Below are 20,400 nucleotides of genomic sequence, written 5' to 3'. Positions count from 1 at the left end.
TAATTTAGCAAAACATTTTTTTTGCACAAAATGCCTCAAACCATGAATGCAGTGTCCGATTGCCGTGCAAGGCCCAAGAACAAATGGCACCCTTTAAACATTGGCCTATTATAGCGCCACCAGGAGGCCACAATAACCTACCTGACCTGGCGGAGACCTGTGCTCCGCGGAGCACTTTTTCTAGTTATAGTTTGAGATAGGTATGCAAATGGCTATCTAACAAAATCTAACTTTCCTTGTAATAAAGGATACTATTACACTTTATTAAGTATTCTGATGTTTTACAATAAGGGTTTACATATTTACTTGTCTCAATCATTTCAGTAACTGCATGTCATTTATTTCTCACAGATTCTATCAATCCAAGCTGCTTTAGAATGACCTATGCTGATGGGAGAATGTCTCCTAAATCATTGATGCGTTCCATCACTTACTTCAGAGGTTAGACACATCTTTGTTTACTCAAGTTATTTGTTGTTTACAATGGTACGTTTCTCTAAGGTCTGAGATTTACATGATTACTATATTGATATTATTATTTAACATTTTACCTTTTTAACTAAGGAAGAGCCAGCATTCTACTGAATCAAACTTCCATTGCAAAAAATACATAATTAAATGCACTGTGCATCTGAGGATCTTTGTTTTGTTTATTCATTAATGCTGCAAGTAACTTTCCTCTTCTACCCTGGATTTGAACCCAGGTTTCCTGCGCCAGTGCTGAATTATTTTCACCATTGAGCTAATAGAGCCTACCTGCTTGCTCAGGGATAAGGATAATTCCTTTTAACAGGTCGTTCAAGTCCTTGCGGTCTTGTTTCCAATGAGAACCTGTGAGCAATTAGGGGTTAAGAGTCTTGCTCAGGGACAAATTTCATTTCATCGACATATATGCTGGCCTGGCCTGGAATCGAACTTGGGGCAACCAGGACCTCTGGCTCCCTAGGCGGGCTCACTAACCACTCAGCTATGGCCGCCCCTAGGGGATACATTGAATCTTGACCACCAGGTCAAAACTTGTCAAATGTGTAGATTTGTCTCATAGATTTTCTTTATGTTCCTTTATGGCCGCATCCAGGCCACCACTTTGGCCCCACTTTGAAAACTTGTGACTTAATAGACTCATTACAGATGTTGGGTTCAGGTCAGATTACAGTACTATTTCTGAGGAATGAATTACACTTAAGCACTTTGACTTGAGATGAATAAAAGTAATAGTAATGTGACTTTTCGTGTACTGAGGTGTGTAGTGGAAATATAACACAAGTCATGGCTGCTCAAAGTCAAGTGCCGATGTTTTTTTTAAAATCATGAAATAATGTATAACATTTGACTCAAGTGTTATGTGTGGCTATCTTTTTGATTTGAGTGATTCACTACATCACCGGTCACGGCAGACATTTTCTGTTGTTTAGCCAACATTATTGATGACCCACTATATGTATTTATCATCTCAACAGATCTGAATGTTGAAGTGATGACAGTCACCAAAAGTACTGAGCAACTGACCTGTAGTACCAGTTGTACTGTGACAGACCCCAAACCCACCTTCCTGTGGTACAGGATCAGAGACTACAGTGGCACAGATCAGCAGCACAATGTTCCTAGATCTCCTGATTACAGTTATTACTGTGTTGTACAAGGCCAAGAGGATCTCCGCTCCCCTTCAGTGTGTGAGTATGAATCAAACTGTCTGTTTATTTAATATAATTGCTATTTTCATGCTGCATAATGGATATATCATGTGCTCAAACATTATGTTCTATAGTCCATGCTTTCAGTGTCCCGTCTATATTTCAGGTGTTTCGGGTAAAAGTTGCTGGAGAGTGAATTATATGAAACAGAGAATCTGTGCTCTGACTGGCTCATCGGTGGACATTTCTTGTTATTATTCACACCCCACTGGTCATCAGCTGGTAGATGCATTCTGGTATACTTCATCTTACCAAACGAATCCTATCAAATTGATGGAGGTCCCACACTATATAGGTCGTGTGGAATTCTCTAACAAGCAGAACCATCACACACTGAAAAAAATGAGAAGTTGGCCTATGGGATATAATTGAACTGATTATATGTGCTCAACATAAACAATTCATGTTTGACCAAAAAACCTGATTACATTGTGTTGAGATAACATGAAGCTTGACATCATCCTCTGAAAGTGATTCAATCACATTGCCCTGACGCGTTTCAATTGCACCGGAAGATCAGAGGGGGGCGCTAATAAGCGCGCGGACGGAAGTTCGCTTTTCCCTCTTCTTTCATCCACTTGTTGATGGAAGCATCCCCTCAGGCACACGGTAAGAATATAAACCCTTAATCCATCCATCAAAACGTTATAAGGTTTACATTTCATATCAGTAGGCCTAATGTGTTTGTTATCGTTCAAAAGACGTACTTGGTAGGGAATGTTAACACTTAACAGCAACGCTGTTCGCATTAACATTAGCAACAGCGTTAGCTTAGCTAGTCCCTGCAGCTAGCGCTGCTAGCCTGTGTCATATTATTAGTAAAACCTTGATTCTGTCCATCACACAACGGTGTTGCTTCCCAACATGTCGCCAGGTGTGCATCGATATAACACGTTGAAACGGGTGGGTCTAAGTACCCGTATCATCCATATTGTTCAATAAAAAGCATTTTAATCTGATCGACGGCCATTTTCTCAGAGTTATAATGTATCAGAGACTGCAATACACCTCCCAACCGGTAGGGTCACGTCATTGAAAGCATTTTATGGAAATTGAGAAAATGGCCACCGGTTGGATTAAAAAGATTTTTATCGAACAATACGGAAGATACGGGTACTTAGACACAGGCGTTTTGATTTGTTACATCCGTGGCCGTGGGGTCATCACTTTATATTTGAAATGTGAACGTTTATGTAGATGTACGGGTTGTAATGGAGACATTTCCAATACCAGGAACAAGTAGCACTTGTTTGGGACAGACCATGCCTAGTAATGTTTGTGCCTATTAACAACGTTATATTGATCAAACCGTGACTCTGTTCATCACACATGTCGCGCTAGCTAGACTATTAATAGTTGTGCACTTGAAGTGCAGTCTCAGCAACTTATTTATGCACCAGAGGGTGAAAATAAAGGCACATCTAGTCTACATTATACTCGTAGTATAAACACATTGTTTAGCCCTGTGGTTCTCAACCTGTGGGTCGGGACCCACATGATGTTGGGGGGTCCCCAGATGATAGTGAAGTGACAATTTAAGGACTTTTAAACCTTTTTAATACCTAAAAAGAAAGTAAAAACACAAGTAATCAATGAACTAGTATAAAACATTGGCCAAATTGTCAAATAATATAAGAAAGAGACAAACATTGTGAAAATAGCAGCTGGCGTTGTGAGCTTGTAGATCTGCTATTTTCACAATATTTATCTGTGGAACGGAGTCAAACAAAATGGGGCGTCCCCAGTTCAAATATGATTATTTTGGGGGGGTCCCCAGTTCAAATATGATTATTTTGGGGGGGGGTCCCCAGTTCAAATATGATTATTTTGGGGGGTCCCCAGTTCAAATATGATTATGTTGGGGGGGTCCCCAGTTCAAATATGATTATTTTGGGGGGGTCCCCAGTTCAAATATGATTATTTTGGGGGGGGGTCCCCAGTTCAAATATGATTATTTTGGGGGGTCCCCAGTTCAAATATGATTATGTTGGGGGGGTCCCCAGTTCAAATATGATTATTTTGGGGGGTCCCCAGTTCAAATATGATTATGTTGGGGGGGTCCCCAGTTCAAATATGATTATTTTGGGGGGTCCCCAGTTCAAATATGATTATTTCGGGGGGTCGCGGCCTGCAAAGGTTGAGAACCACTGGTTTAGCCAAAGTGTTGCTTCAATCCAGCCTCAGATTAAAGGACTTCCTAAAAACTAGACAAATTTCAAAATAAAACTGGAATTCAGCGATGATTTATTAAAATGTTGGTCCTCCCTCCTTTGTATATGCCATATCTTGAGATTTCAGTTAAACCCTTGTTGTGTGCTGTGTATTAATGTATTTGTTTATTGAGTCAAAAATGGAAATGGTAACTTTTGAGGAAGACTATAACTAATATTAACCAGTATTAATGTGGCATAAATTGTTACTTGCTGTTTTAATTTAAAGTGAATAAAATGTCAACTTCTGCAAATCGTGGTGTCTTCACTCAGCTCCTCAACGCAGTTTTAAAGCTCTGTAAAGCCTTCTTTTTAAAGTTAAAACCTTAAATGGCTGTAGGTGCAATTCCAACTGGTGTAGTCAGTAGTGTTTTCATGTATTTAGTAACTTCTATTTTGTCCATTTGGTTACATATGTAACTGCTAACAACCGTGTTTGTTAAACAAACACAAAAAAAATTAATGTTTCAAACACAAAAAATGTTATGTTTCATTTGAACCTGACCCTGCTCTACAAAATGGAGCAGGGGTGATGCAACTTTAATGATGTAGAAGGCCACTATTTCCACACTCACTCAAGAGGGACACATTGCATATATTGTCAAGCAGAAACCTCTTATTTCCGTATTTTAACATTCTCCATAAATGAATGCCGTACTTTGCTGTTTGTAACCTGTTGTATGTTGATGTGTTGCAGACAAACGACCTGTGTAGCGGGTTGAGTGTCATCCTGCATCCAAGTCAAGGACCCCTCACACACCACTACGAGACCCTTCCATCAGGCTGAAGGTCATTAAGGCTAGCTGTGAAAGAACTGTTGGATTCACATACACACTCACTCACACAAACTCTGTTCTCTCCGTTTGTGATGCCAAGTGCAATATGGCACCACAGTTGTATGTTTTTAACCTGTTTGATGTGGGTGTGTTACAGACAAACGACGTTTATAGCGGCTTGAGTCTCGCCCTGCATCCAAGTCAAGCCTGTCGTCCCTGCTCCACTGGTAAATACTAACCTGTTAACCTTAAAAAATGACTGCTTATGCAGTCAATGTTGTAGAAATGTTTGAATGAATACTTTAACACTTTGGTAAAACTACAGAGTTACCGTTGTATGTTTGTAATCTGTTGTATGTTGATGTGTTGCAGACAAACGACCTGTGTAGCGGGTTGAGTGTCATCCTGCATCCAAGTCAAGGACCCCTCACACACCACTACGAGACCCTTCCATCAGGCTGAAGGTCATTAAGGCTAGCTGTGAAAGAACTGTTGGATTCACATACACACTCACACACTCACTCACACAAACTCTGTTCTCTCCGTTTGTGATGCCAAGTGCAATATGGCACCACAGTTGTATGTTTTTAACCTGTTTGATGTGGGTGTGTTACAGACAAACGACGTTTATAGCGGCTTGAGTCTCGCCCTGCATCCAAGTCAAGCCTGTCGTCCCTGCTCCACTGGTAAATACTAACCTGTTAACCTTAAAAAATGACTGCTTATGCAGTCAATGTTGTAGAAATGTTTGAATGAATACTTTAACACTTTGGTAAAACTACAGAGTTACCGTTGTATGTTTGTAACCTGTTGTATGTTGATGTGTTGCAGACAAACGACCTGTGTAGCGGGTTGAGTGTCATCCTGCATCCAAGTCAAGGACCCCTCACACACCACTACGAGACCCTTCCATCAGGCTGAAGGTCATTAAGGCTAGCTGTGAAAGAACTGTTGGATTCACATACACACTCACACACTCACTCACACAAACTCTGTTCTCTCTGTTTGTGATGCCAAGTGCAATATGGCACCCCAGTTGTATGTTTTTAACCTGTTTGATGTGGGTGTGTTACAGACAAACGACGTGTATAGCGGCTTGAGTCTCGCCCTGCATCCAAGTCAAGCCTGTCGTCCCTGCTCCACTGGTAAATTCTAACCTGTTAACCTTAAAAAATGACTGCTTATGCAGTCAATGTTGTAGAAATGTTTGAATGAATACTTTAACACTTTGGTAAAACTACAGAGTTACCGTTGTATGTTTGTAACCTGTTGTATGTTGATGTGTTGCAGACAAACGGACCGTGTAGCGGGTTGAATCTCGCCCTGCGTCCAAGTCACGCTCCGGCACGCTGTCAACTAGGCTCATTGTACTGTAGGCTCATTTTCTTGTGGTGAGTATATGACTTCATTCACTTCCCCTCTACCTTAACTATCAAATGATCTGCTTAATATCATCGCTGTTGGGCAGAAACCTTGCATGTCCACAACATTGAATGAACGTAGTTGTTCAGTCACAAGTTATTGTTAATACTTTCATTGGTTAAATATTCATATAATCGACATACGCACCTAACTACTCAATCTGGCAACCCAAATTTGCATTTTATTATAGGTGAAGATTTTCAAAATATATTCACAATTTGTTTGTTGCTGTAACCGCCAATCTCACGACCTGATGCATCAAGCTGTGAGTTTCCCTACTTGTGACACTGCCATGATGAAGTATAAAATGGGGCATTCATGTATTAAAATAATAAAAAAATGTGGAGATGCAAGGTTTCTGCCAGACGGCAACAACATCCATTGGATTTATTGATGATCACTAATTGCAACATTCTCTTCTTTTTCAGTGACTGTTGCTGTGAATGTGGCTGTGTAAGGTGTGTGCTGTAGCAGTGTCTAGTAGGTCCCAACTTTTAAAACATTACAGAGAGAAACATACGATTCATGGGAAAAATTGTCGTTTTATGTGTATATATACAAGCTGCCCTTGTACTTTTAGAACTTGGAATGCTCTTCAAATTCATTTAAACAGATGTCATGTGACCGTTACCAGTCACAATCGTTCAGCTGGTTGTACATTTAGCTGCCATCTATGCCTGTGTAAAGATCTTGCCTCTGAAAAAGATTATTGGACTCACATTAATGCACACCTGAAGAAAGAGGAAGTAGTGACTTGCATGTTTTTGGGTTGCAACTATCAAACAAATATCTGTGGCACGTTTAAATCTCACAGGAGCAGAACACATCGTTCTTATTCTTTATTAGATTTTAAACCAGATATTGTGACAACTACCGCAACAGTTGACCAAGAAGCTGTAGAAAATGATGATGATGATGTAGTAGGTGAGGCATGCTCTGATGTACAACCAGATAGTAATATTGATGCCACAGAGGACCTTCCCCAAGTAATTGAGCACTCCTTTGCTGCAGCTTTGTTGAAACTTGAACATTTTTCTCATGTACCAAGTAAAACAATCAATGAATTCTTACAAGAGCTTCACCGCATAACTAGCTCTCTGTATATTCCCATTACTGATAATGTTTTGGGTCAAGTTTTTCAGAAGCACAATCTCCAAGTTGACAGATCTATCATAAAGGAAATAGCCAGTACTTTGTGCACAGTTAACCCTATAACTAAAGCTATACAGAAAGGTGGCACTCTGAGTTCTGCATATCAACGTAAGAAATACTATAAGGCTAACTTCAAAGTTGTTGAGCCAATTGAATATTTTCTGGATATTAGAAAAAAGAAAACCTTTCAGTATGTTCCCATTCTGGAATCCCTGCAAGTGCTCTTGAATAGGAAAGATGTTTTGGACCTTGTAGTTGGTAATCACAGACCACAAGCAGAGGCAGAAAATCTGAATCTGTATAGGTCTTTCAGGGATGGCCAACATTTTAAGAAAAATGATTTCTTCTCAGGTGACGAGTTAAGAATATCTATTGGATTGTATGCGGATGACTTTGAAGTCTGTAATCCTCTGGGCACCTCCCGTAAGAAACACAAACTTTGTGGTGTATACTGGGTGCTCAGTAACCTACCCCCAGAATCCAATTCCTCTTTGTCCTCCATTTACTTAGCCATTTTATGCAAAACAGATGATCTAAAGAAACATCGCTTGGAAGTTTTAGAGCCACTGCTAAAAGATCTCAGGGCTTTGGAAGAAGAAGGCATATTTGTTTCGGAGTTGGGAACAACTCTGAAAGGTACAGTTCAAACTGTTGCAGCAGACAATTTGGGAGCTCACTCACTTGCAGGCTTCGTTGAAGGTTTCACAGCTCATTATTGTTGCCGTTTTTGCATTGCAAGTAACGCAGACTTCCAATCACAAGAAGTGGGAGCAGGAAAATTCAGCCTCAGAAGTAAAGAGCAACATGAGGCTCATGTAAAGTCAGCTAAAGAGAGTGGCACTAGCAGTTTTGGAGTAAAACAAGCTTGTCCTTTGACTAAAGCTCTTTCTCATTTCCATGTCCTCACTGGGTACCCTCCTGACATTGCTCATGATATCTTTGAGGGCGTTGTACCTGTTGAACTTGCACTGTGTCTCAAATTATTTATATCCAAGAAGTTACTTTGGAGGGCATAAATAATGCCATTCTGAACTTCCCCTATAAGTGGACTGATAAAACTAATAAGCCTCATATTGTGCCACAAAATCTTTCAAGCAGGAAATCCATAGGTGGTAATGCACATGAAAACTGGTGCCTGTTAAGATTGCTCCCGTTTCTAATAGGGACTAAGATTCCTGAGGGCGAGCCAGCATGGCTGGTTCTGATGGATTTAAAAGAGATTATGGAGCTTGTTGCTGCGCCAGTCCACAATGATGAGTCCATTGCTTACCTTGATTGCAAAATCTCAGAGCATAGACAAAGATATCAGGAGCTATTTCCTGAAAATAGACTGCTGCCTAAACACCACTACTTGGAACATTACCCCACATTGATTAGGTTGTTTGGACCTCTTGTGGGACTTTGGACTTTAAGATTTGAGGCAAAGCACAGTTTTTTTAAGAAGGTTATTAAACATACCAGTTGCTTTAAAAATGTGCCGTTGTCACTGGCTGTGAAGCATCAATTCATGATGGGGTACCACTTGTCATCTCCAAGTCTTGATAAACCAACGCTAGATGTGTCAAGTGTATCTACAGTCCCATTAGATATCTTGAAGGAGGAGATAGCTCAAGCTGTTAAGCAAAGATACCCTGACCTATCTGAAATCCATCTGGCTAAAAATGCTTGGAGCAAGGGTATAAACTACAGAGTAGGGATGGTAGTTCCCCATGGGTCTGAAGGTGGCCTACCTGAATTTGGGGAAATTAGTCAAATATGCATTTTGGATCAGAGATTGTGTTTCATTTTGAAAGAGCTGTGTGGATGGTATAATGAGCACTATAGAGCCTATGAGCTGACTCCAGCTCCTACACGAGGACTGAATCTTGTAGATGTAAATGAACTTGCCGATGATTACCCCCTGGCTGAGTATCGGGTTGGAAATGTACGGATGGTGACCTTGAAAAGGTCAATCTGTCTGTGATAAGGTAACAAATTAAACGTGTGTTGTATGGGTCTTCCTGTCTCTCCAGCTCTTAATACACAAAAAGAAATGTCAGGTTGTTGTACCAATTTAATCCAATCAGGAGGAAGGACTCATACAGGATAAACGAGTGAAATTGGAAGTGATGACGTAAAGAAATGAGCAGACAAAATGGAACTGGAACACTATAAAACAAGCTGATAAATGGTTACTCTTTGCTGATGAGGTCAAATTAGCTACCAACCCGAAAATGTATTTTAGTTAGAGCTGGAGAGACGCGTAGAGCCCTATTACTGAACACTATAGCTATGATTTCTATCACTAATTTCACATCTTAGAGGTATAACTTGACATTTTAACCCAAAAGGTGTGAATTTTCAATATAGCCACAGTCCTGTGTGGTGAAAACATGCCTGTGAAGATACGGTTATTAATACTAGTGCTTTTTTCAGGTTAATTCAACTTTGAACAAAGTTGCCTCTTGAATTGACTACAACTTGTATCATGAGTGTGCTTTTCTTTTTCCTTAGACAAAGAAGGTGGACCATGGCAACCTCGGCAGTTCTCAGAGTCATCCTGGGGGAGAACAGCAGCCAGAGAGTGGTCCTTCCCTTGGGCCTGCCAGATACCGTGACTCAACTGGAGAATGAGATAAGGAGGCAGTGTCAACTTCAGGACCTGTTTCGACTGCAGTTCATGGATGAACTTTTTGGAAACATCTTCCAGGACTTGACTTCCATGGAAGAAATACAAGACAGAGCTACAGTCAAAGTGCTGCCCCTCAGACCTGTTGTTGCTGGGGGCTGTGACAATGGCCCATTAACTCCGACACACGTTCCTAATCACGCTGGTGAACCCTCATCCGTTTCACCTGCTGACACTACTGTGATGCTCTCATCTCAAGAGTCCGTTTCCCCTAGGTCTTCTTGGCCAGAGGTCTTCCACATTCCCCGTTTTACTTATGATGCAGAGCTGAAGCTTGAGCAGGCCAGCCAAGTCTACAGAGAAGAAGGGACGCGGCTGATCCCTGATCCAAAGCTGAGGTCTGACATACTTCAGGGTTTGAACCAGGAGATAGTCCAATACAAAGTCTATTTCGCAGACATGGATGCTGAGAAAATCGCACAGGCACTCATCCAGAAACATCCTTGCTTAACAGAGGTAGCCTCTGAGACTGGATGTTCTGGATGGGTAAGGAGTATTAAAAATAAGCTGTCCAGTTATCGCACAACTCTCCGGAAGATGGGATGTCGGGAAGTGACTGTAAATGCCTTGAAGCACAAACCAGATGGCAGACGCAGTCCTGCCTTTGCTGTTAAGAAGCCAAAGAGAGGTGAAGTGGCTTACTGCCCCTCCTTTCCGAGTGGAGAAGATGACGATTCACTGGAAAACATTCGAGTTGAACTTCTGTCTGATATCAAGAAGCGTAACAACAGAGAGACTGTTAAGATGAAAATGCAGAGAACATTCGCTTTAAGAAGACACGAAGTCATTGGTTGTGATCCCATGATCAGCGACTTCACAATGAGATGGCCTGCTCTCTTTGATGAGACTGAGGTTAGTATGAACTAGTGACAGCGTATGTGACTTATTGTGTAAACGCTGTGCCATATTAATGAAAATTGTCTCATAAAGCCATATGTGTGCTTTCAGATTAATGCTGAGTTCAAACGGATCACCACAATTCCTCTGCAGTCTAAGTTCCTATCACAGCTGGACCTGTACTCTGCAAACCTGCTGAAGATGTTTGAAAGCACAACTGGGCAGAAAGGGAAAAAACTGAAAGCGTTGACCAACAACATGGACACTGTAAGTTATCTGATACTTTAGTAGATGTTTAGGTGGGCAAGTGAAAGGACGTCGCTAGACATAAAGCAGGAAGTGAGGCTAAACACAGGTCAGAGTACAGTAATGTCAGCCTATGGAATCCTCTGGGTGGGACCCTGTGGGGACACCCCGGCTTTCTCCTCTCAGATACTTAAGTCTTGTTAGTCGCCAGACTCCTCATCCATCAACTTGATCTGGTTCACCATATCAAGTTTTATAACGTGTAGATAGCCATTATTGTTTTGGGCGTCCTTGACATGAAAAAGTTTGAGCAACACTGAAATATAGCAACATAATTTTGTTAGGAAACTGTTTTAGAATTGGCCTCAGGTCTTACTCGGTTAAGCTAGGTGTCTAGCCCAAGTTTAACCTGTGGACCATGGTTCTTATTTTTTTTTAGAAAAGAGTCACTCTGGCTTGTCATTGTTCCACCCATTGCTTTCCTTTGAGAGTTCAGGGGGAGGTGTGGGGTGGGCTGCTATAAAGTATGGAACTTTGTTGTGGTCCTGGTCATAAATAGAATGTTCTAAAAGGGAAAGGTGGCCATTGGAGCAGGATTTGTGTTGATGATGATAGTGCATGCACAGCAATTTTTTTTAAAATGTATTGCCAAACATGTGCTGCAAGGACCTTATGTATTTGTGTATTTTAGTTTTAAGTGTGTATTCTGTTCTTCTGTCACTCATCTTTCAGGATGACATTGATGCGGGAAGGGACCTCCTATTGAAAGGACTCTGCCTCTACCTCAACGAGGATCCTGGAGACCTTGTGCAGGAGTTCATAGTAAGTGACTAATTGTAAAGTGTATACATGTGTACATCTTAGATTAAGAACCAGAGAACTTTCTCTGTCATTAGCTCTTTTTTAGCTGAGCACTCAGACGTCAGTGTTCTGTTAACTCTGCTCAAGTGTGATGCTACTCAAATGAACTGTACTGTAGTTGAATTACATAGTTGTGACTTAAACACATACTAAAATGGTAAATACTACTAAAAGCACTGACTAATTATTCTATCACTCCTTTAGTGACTGCATGATTGCTGATTATTTAACTAACAACTAAACTGTTGGCTGAGAAACATGGGCTACTAATGATTGCTTCATCTCCCATGATGGTCATACTTTACACATGACTTAGTTGCACACCAGTGTCTCACCAAAAATAGCTGATCTACAAGCTCACAACACGTTGTGAGGTTGTAGATTTCGGTGCCAGACAACCAAAAAAGTACAAAAAGTGTAATCAGACTTGATCAAACCACTCTGTATATGAGAAAGAAGCTAAAGTGACACAGCCTCAAAGCACAGTGCATCTCATTAACTACAGATAAATAAATAAAACGGCCATAGCCATCCTTTTCCAGGTATACTTTTTGTGTAAAAAGCCCATTGAGATTGGGCCGTTTTTAGCCCAAGGAGTGGTTTTGGTGCAAAACAAATGCTTGCAATGGATTCAGAATCATAAAAACACCCTAGTTTGACCCCTCACATGCTACTTAAAACAGAATTACATTTTTATTTTTTTCCCCCGCATAAGGTTATGGTGGGTATAAACATCACCCCAACTTTCAGCAGCTGTCAAAAATTCCCCTAGGGAAACTGCATTTCAGTCTTTGTGAGATGTGTTACTAGACACTTTTACAAACGCATTGGTGAATATTTTTTTTGGTAAGGAATTTATTCCAAGATTGGACATTTTTCTGCTAATATCCCCTGACTACAAGCTAATCAGAGCTATATCACAGTCTTGACTCATGATTGAGATTCCTGTGTTGAATGCTGGTCTCATGAATGCTTTTTCTTAACTAATAATCCTTTTTGTGAACACTAGGATGTGGATGAGACGATCGTTGAAGGTGCGATTGAGAAGACCACCATGGGGATCTTCAGCCTAAAAAACACCGCCAGTGAGGACGATGTCAGAATTGTCCTGGAGGGGGTCACAGTCATTCAAGATTTGGAGACTGTGGCTTTTGCAGCCGCCATGTTGTTGGGACTGATTTACTCTCTGAACCTGAGTTACCCAAAAAAGCTCAGCTGCACATTTGAGGTACTGCAGAAGATCATTATGGAGTTGGATGGTGGGGTCCTCTCCCACAAAGCACAAAGCTTGAAGACCAAGCTACACCAGTGTGAGTGATGCTCACTGGTGGGGGGTGAAGGGAAGGGGGGGTACTCACACATTCTACCAGTCTTTGAAGAAGACTGTGTCAAAGAATCTCAGACTCTTGTTTGCCTCTTTAATATCTTAAAGTTGACCAAAACATGTCATGTTTTATACTAATAATGGCCAAAGTTTAACATAATAGTTAGTATAAATAGTGTTAGTTAAAGTGGTTCAAATCTAAAATGGCACTTTCCGGTTTTAATGGGTTTGATGTTTTTATGTGCCTTATGTCCGTTCTCACTCACGGCCCAAATAAGTATAGAAATGTATAAATATTCTAACCACTGTTCACATTAGAAAATACCATGCATCTTGTTCCATATGTTTGGACTGAATTAGTCCTGGACTTTGAAGAAATGCATTTTAAGAATTTTGCCTCTGTTTGAATACAAGAGAACCTCTCTCAAACTGTGAATCTCTCTCTGAATGTGACTAATGGGGAAGACAAAAAAAAAATCTAATGTAAAATAACAGGTGGGTGTCTAAAATTAGCTAAAATGTATTAAAAAAAGAATGTTAACATGTTTATATTGTTGTTTGTTGAAAATGTTCATTTGATGCAGTGTTTTACATTACACAATGCACTTTACTGTATTCCCCTGCATTTGAAATAAAATGTATTTGCACTATTTGAATTGTGTTGGACTAATATGATCATATCATGTATCTAGAATAATGAACATGACTGAATAAGGTTGCCAGAACATGATTATAACATTTATAAATCAATGGAATTAAGTTAAAATAACATGACTGAATCATGTTGCCAGAACGTGATTTAAACATTTATAAATCAATGGAATGATGTTAAAATAACATGACTGAATCATGTTGCCAGAACATGACTGAATCATGTTGCCAGAACATGACTGAATCATGTTGCCAGAACGTGATTGAAACATTTATAAATCAATGGAATGATGTTAAAATAACATGACTGAATCATGTTGCCAGAACGTGATTGAAACATGTATGAATAACTTTGTTCAATTACATTAGGTGAAGTTAATATTGATGTGTTTAATCTAGACAACTGGATTGAGTGCTGCCAATGCAAACGATTAGTGTGCAACCAATGTCCACTATTCAATCACATAGATCCAACGACTTATTTTTTTCAGTGCACCATGACAATCAGAAACCTGACAGAGAGTGACTCATCTGAATACAAATTCAAAATGTACACAAATCAGGAAGGAGGAAAATATGGTGGTTATCCTGGAGTGACCTTATATGTGACAGGTACGTTATTGATCAAGTCTTTGTACACAAATTTTATTCTTTAGTGATAAAACAATGAATTGATGACAAGCCCAACATAACACCAGATGACCATTGTGACTTTCAGGCCTGAAGCTGAAGATGATTCCTGCTGCCATGGCAACAGAGGGACAGAGAGTGACACTGGTGTGTAGCAGCAGCTGTCCTCTGACTGACAACCCCACCTACATGTGGTACCAGAACAGACAAGTTGTAACCCAGAAACAGAGCCAACAGAACTATGTGGTTCTAGACCCAGTCAGCAGTCACCATGCAGGAGAATACTCCTGTGCTGTCAAAGGTCAAGAGGAGCTCAGAAGTCCTGAAGAAACTCTCACTGTCACATGTGAGTAGAGCGTTAACTTTGTGAAATTGAGGATCCAAAATGTATAAGTATACATTTGATTATGTGGGTTTCCCACCAACACCACAATAGATTTAGATTTATTTTAATCAACATGTCTCTCTCCAAACATTATTTCAAATTTGATCCTGCAAAGATAATCTGATAATACAAAAAGTATTTTGAGGTACTTACTATTATGAATACAACCATACATTATGATCACTCCAAAAAATACTGTAATTTCTACTGTACAGCAGCAGAAGCAGTTAAGAATGCAGTTATAAGAATCACTACAGTCGGTCTCTGCCTGGTTTTTCTTTCTCTGGCCTGCATGTGTATCAGGTAAAAAATATTTTAAATCATGTTTATCCACCCTAGTTTTTATCTACATTTCTTTTTTTTATTTCTACAAATGGAGACTTCAGTTATTATTGTTTACCTATTCAATACAGAAAGAAGAAAACTCTGAACTCCAGCACTGACCCAGCACAGACTGGACAGGTATTTACAGAATTCAAATCTATGTGTGTTCGTTTGCATGCGTGCATGCGTGTGTCCTGCAGAGAGCAACAAAAGAGAAAAGTAAAAGAAAGATTCACAGATGTAAAATATAATATATTAAAACTAAAAGATTCTGGCCGCTGCACGGCCCTTACTGTCGCACCGCTGATCCGACTGGTATGCCCATATATGGAGATTTCTGTATCTGTCAGTCCTTGTCCCTTTAATGCCCATATATGGAGATCCCTGATGTCATCAGTATATGCCCATATATGGGCATGCCCCTTTTGTGCCCATATATGGAGCTTACTGATTTGTTTGCGCCTGATGCCATGGTGACACATTTAGGTTAGACAACACACTCCATATTTGGGTGTAGCTGCATTGGGAACTCCTTATATGGTGACATGAGCGTGTCACCATGTGACATGGTGTCAGAGGTCCGGCCGCCGACCGGTCGGCCAGCTCCCTTAAGTCAATTTTAATATAGGATGGGAGACGAGACATTTCCCTCTCTCATCTTATAATTGTGCCATTTAGCTACGCTCTTATCCAGAAATATTGTCCAGTGGCTTAATGCCATTTTTAACATTACCGAAGCATCGAAACACTACGAAGCGGATAAAAGCGCCAAACTTTGCATGAGGCTTCTTTAAGACCTACTAATGGATTCTAGCCTAGGATTTTTTTTTTTATTATTTAAAAAATCGAATAAAAAAACATGCCGATTAACCTTTTGGCCTATAACTTTTGAACCATAGGTCATTTAAAAGTTAAGGCCAAAGGTGAATCGGACAGTTATTTTATCATAAAGAAGCCTCATGAAAAATGTGGTGCTCTTATCCGCTTCGTAATGGTAATTTTGCTAAGCCACCTAATAGTACAAGGCCAGGGTAAGTGACCTTGGTCATTTGATTAACAATAACAAGGCTGAGGATTTAGAGTAGTAGGTAGAAGAATAAAGCGCTGCTACAAAGTAACTATGTAAGATAAAAAGTAAGCAGCCTACCTAGCAGATTGAATCTAATATTTATTTTTTCTCCATCAGTCAGTCTCTGATCCTGATTATTATGACGTTGTAGCCATGGAGATGACCCCTACAACTTCAGGACAGAGAGAACCCACAGAGCAGCAGCTTGGATGATCTTGTGCTAAATTCATTCAGGTTAGGTACAGTACCTGTACAGGGACCTTTTACAGGATATGAATACATTATCCACCATATTTAGTGAAGTTTTATTTGGTTTAGTTGGATCTTTGCAAAGGTGCCTACAAGCATATACCTACTGAGACTTTTTATTAATTTCTTGTACTGAACTGTAATTTTAATCTCTTCTTTTTCTGTTTTATTTTAACTTATTCTTATTTCCTGTCATCTTAACTCTTTAATTAACTTTAGTATTTCATTCAATACATGCCTCCCAAAGGGGAGCACATTGACACATCCAGCAGGGAAGGGCTTTTTTGGAGGGGGAGTTGTTGGTGGCCTGGGACGGGTGGCTTTGGCTATTGATACAGATGTGTGATGTCACACTGGAGAAGGAAGCATGGTGGTATGAATGGAGAGATGGAAGGATGGATGAATGAATGAATGAGTGTAGGAAGGGGATGAGAATGGAGGGAGGAAGTAAGGGATGGATGGATGGAGGAACGGATGGATGCATGAATTGGGGAGAGATGGGTGAAAGATGGAGGGGGGGATGATGGAGGAAGTGAGATGGATGGAGGGATGGAGGGAGGGATGGAGGGAGGAATGGATGAATGACGGAGGGATGGATGGATTGAGCAAGGGAGGGACAGATGAATGGAGGGATGGATAGATGAAAGAGGGATGGAGGAAGGGATGGAGGAACGGATGGAGAATGTTATTTGATATAATTTTTACAATCTTGTAACATTGTTTTGAAAATGCTGTATATAAACTTCTGAAATGTGTGTTTGGTGCATTATTTGTTGTAACAATGCTTCTTGGCTATTCCTTTTATATCGTTGGAAAACCTGTCTATTTCCCTGTCTATTGCTAATGGAGCGCCATTTGAAAGGAACATGCATTTGTTGGATGAGCTGCACAGGAGTATGTGGGTTGCGCCCATGAAAAAAGGGGAATATATTATTATTATTATTATTATCATTATTATTATTATTATTATTATTAATATTATGTAAACTCCAATTGTGGCCATTTTGCATCTACCTTGTTAAGCATAATTAAAATGGAGCTAAGTGGAATCAATCTATTGTCATGTGATACTGTAAGTAACCACTGCAGGAGTAGCACAAAGACACATATCAAACACAGTTGAAAATTCTCCTATAAATAGGCTACTCTAACTGAGTCAAGTAATCACTGTTACTATAGCACATCAAGCATCACCATGTTTGATTCAGAACTTTGCTTGTCAGTTAGTTAGAGATAAGAGAGTAAATGCAGAGAGAGAGAGAATAGAGGAATGATAAACAGCGAATGATCCGGCTGGCCGGGAATTGAAACCGGGACTCTGTCACAAGGACATTTTGCACCCATGTGGTGTATGTGCACTAAACACTTGGCTATTGCATAAGTGAACTCTGAGTTTCAAAATAAAGAGGAAGGAAGTATTTTCCATGTTGTCACAACCCAAGCCATATGTGTGAATTACTGTCTCAGGCTCAACAAATTATCATCCATTACTCAGTAAGTAAGTAAGTGCTGTTGATTTTAAGAAATGGTATGTTATTAATAATTAATTAATGAATATATTAACGCAGTATTTTCTAATGAAGCTGTCATGAATGTTTTTATTCAGTCATCTTTCTAGCTAAAAACCAAAAGATGATGTTGGCTGTAACAGGATGTGTGTTTGTGGCTATTCTCAAGTCTGTCTCAGGTAGGAATTTGTTTCTGCATTTTCACCCTGTCTGTGTCTGTCTGTCTGTCTGTCTGTCTGTCTGTCTGTCTGTCTGTCTGTCTGTCTGTCTGTCTGTCTGTCTGTCTGTCTGTCTGTCTGTCTGTCTGTCTGTCTGTCTGTGTGTGTGTGTGTGCGCGTGCGTGCGTGCGTGCGTGCGTGCGTGCGTGCGTGCGTGCGTGCGTGCGTGCGTGCGTGCGTGCGTGCGTGCGTGCGTGCGTGCGTGCGTGCGTGCGTGCGTGCGTGCGTGCGTGCGTGCGTACGTGCGTGTGTGTGTGTGAGAGAGAAAGAAAGGCACATGCATTTCTTATACAGTACATAATCTGAGGACAGTAAACAGAACTAAACTAAGGCCAGTTAACACACACAGTATGGTCCTCTTGTAAATCACAGTCGTAATTCACCCTTTGCAGGTGGAGGTTTAGCAGTTGTGTAACAACTCAGTCTGGCACTACACTTACACTAACATGCCGTTCACATCAAGAACTAGAAAAGTGAACTCCACAGAGTGCAGGTCTTCGCCAGGCCGGGTTGCCTTCCCAGGGCCCGCAAACTTTGGCAGTCAGTCAAGCCAATTGGAATGGAATATGAAAATATTTGACTGATACATGTACCCCATGTCCAGCCTGGCAGAGACAATGATATCTATGAAGATAGTTACTGTATAACGATAATGATGTGAGCATCCACACTGATGAACAATGACGTTCTGTAAATCTGAGTGATGTGTTGACCGTGACATGTTACCGTTCTTGGCGTGTGGACGGTCTTTTACAAATGATGACAAACCATACCTCACTGCCACATCACCTTGTAGGATGAAGCCTTTGCTGTGATGTCATGTTTTGATTAAAATCTGTCCTGGTGTTCTTATAATGTAATGCATTCTGTGTCAGGAATTGTGGAGCAATCAAAACACATGTGTGTTTTGAAGGGATCATCAGTAGATCTGCCATGCTCAGGTACACATCCCACAATAAACACAAACTGCTATATTAGACAATTTTCATTGCAAACAGCTGTCTGATATTCTGTTATATAGTCAATTCTCCAGATGGTCAGTCAACTCAAAGAATCAATGAAGTGAGAGCGAGTGATGCAAAAATATACCAGTGCACAAACTCCACTGACACTTCAAGCTTTAGTCTCAGTGTCACAGGTACAGTAATAGTTACAATGCAAGAAATGTATTAATGAAATAATCTAATTGCTAATTGTGTATTTCTAAAGAACATGTATACAAATGTGAGTATATAGACCTACAGGTGAAGGTGATACTTGGTCCATTGAGAGAGGGACAGGGAGTGATTTTGAACTGCAGTACCAGCTGTCCTCTGACTGACAGCCACACCTACTGTACATGTGGTATAAGAATGGACAGTTTCTCTATGAGGACTCGTCTCCCTGGTATAAACTCCTTGTCAACAGTGAGGAAGAAGTGATCTACTCCTGTGCTGTTAAAGGTCATGAAGCTCTCAAAGCCCCTAATGTTTCAGTCGGTGAGTATATCTGTTTATAATTGAGATTCTTTATTATATAGTTTGAGGTAGATAGCTAAAATGGATAAATGCTGCCACGTACTGCACTAACTATTCTGACTAATAATAAGTGTTTACATAATGTGTTTGTCAAAATCATGTCAGTGACTGCATGTAATTTATTTCTCCTAGATTCTGTCAATCCGAGCTGCGTTAGAATGACCTATGCTGGTGGGAGAATGTGTCCTATATCATTGATGAATAACTCCTGTTCTATCACATACTTCAGAGGTTAGACACAATTATCTTTATCTATCTGTTTATTCCAGTTACTAATTGTTTACAATCCCTAAGGTGTGAGGTTCACTGTATCTTGTTAAACCATATATTAAAAATGTCAGGCCAAGGACCCCTTAGCTGAGACTGAGAGAGAGACAAAGCAGGGAACCCCACTTCATATATTCTATAAAATTGTGTTGCACATTCAACTTTTTTTTATAGAAAGCCTCTCCATGCAACTTGATACGAGGCTTTCAAAACATATAGCTGATTGTCTCATTGTGAGACTAGCTTGAAAGTACAAGTTCAGCTTTGATGGCTTCATAGATTTATATGAGAGAACTGCAGTATCATCAGTGTAAATTAAATTGTTTTTTTTTTGTTCACAGATGATCTTTGCTAATAACATGTTGGATTAATGTTCTATTTTCAGTAATTTA

General features: G+C 40.2%; 3 protein-coding genes across 3 annotated transcripts in view; all 3 read left to right on the top strand.

The window, feature by feature from the left end:
• LOC308078670 (uncharacterized protein) overlaps nt 1-20,400 on the top strand; it is a 67,909-nt gene that overhangs the window by 1,443 nt on the left and 46,066 nt on the right. The window contains exon 3 of the mRNA XM_080419939.1: nt 19,874-19,972. Coding sequence (XP_080276065.1) covers nt 19,874-19,972 — 99 coding nt within the window. The remainder of the gene's footprint in view (nt 1-19,873; nt 19,973-20,400) is intronic.
• On the top strand, nt 5,984-13,184 carry LOC308105513 (sterile alpha motif domain-containing protein 3-like; the record flags this gene model as incomplete). Its single annotated transcript, XM_080456294.1, has 6 exons — nt 5,984-6,071; nt 6,531-6,560; nt 9,748-10,774; nt 10,871-11,026; nt 11,738-11,827; nt 12,876-13,184. Exons 3-6 carry the CDS (start codon nt 9,764-9,766, stop codon nt 13,182-13,184), a joined length of 1,566 nt encoding a protein of 521 aa, XP_080312420.1. The 5' UTR covers nt 5,984-6,071; nt 6,531-6,560; nt 9,748-9,763.
• Nucleotides 14,339-15,163, top strand: LOC308105509 (sialoadhesin-like; the record flags this gene model as incomplete). Its single annotated transcript, XM_080456281.1, has 3 exons — nt 14,339-14,453; nt 14,560-14,817; nt 15,072-15,163. The coding sequence occupies 3 exons, from the start codon at nt 14,339-14,341 to the stop codon at nt 15,161-15,163; spliced, it is 465 nt and encodes a 154-aa protein (XP_080312407.1).

Source organism: Gymnoscopelus braueri (assembly GCF_963280865.1).
Source record: "Gymnoscopelus braueri genome assembly, chromosome: 2".
NCBI lineage: Eukaryota > Metazoa > Chordata > Actinopteri > Myctophiformes > Myctophidae > Gymnoscopelus > Gymnoscopelus braueri.
Note: the sequence above shows the minus strand (reverse complement) of the source record. Positions and strands in the feature narration are given on the sequence as shown.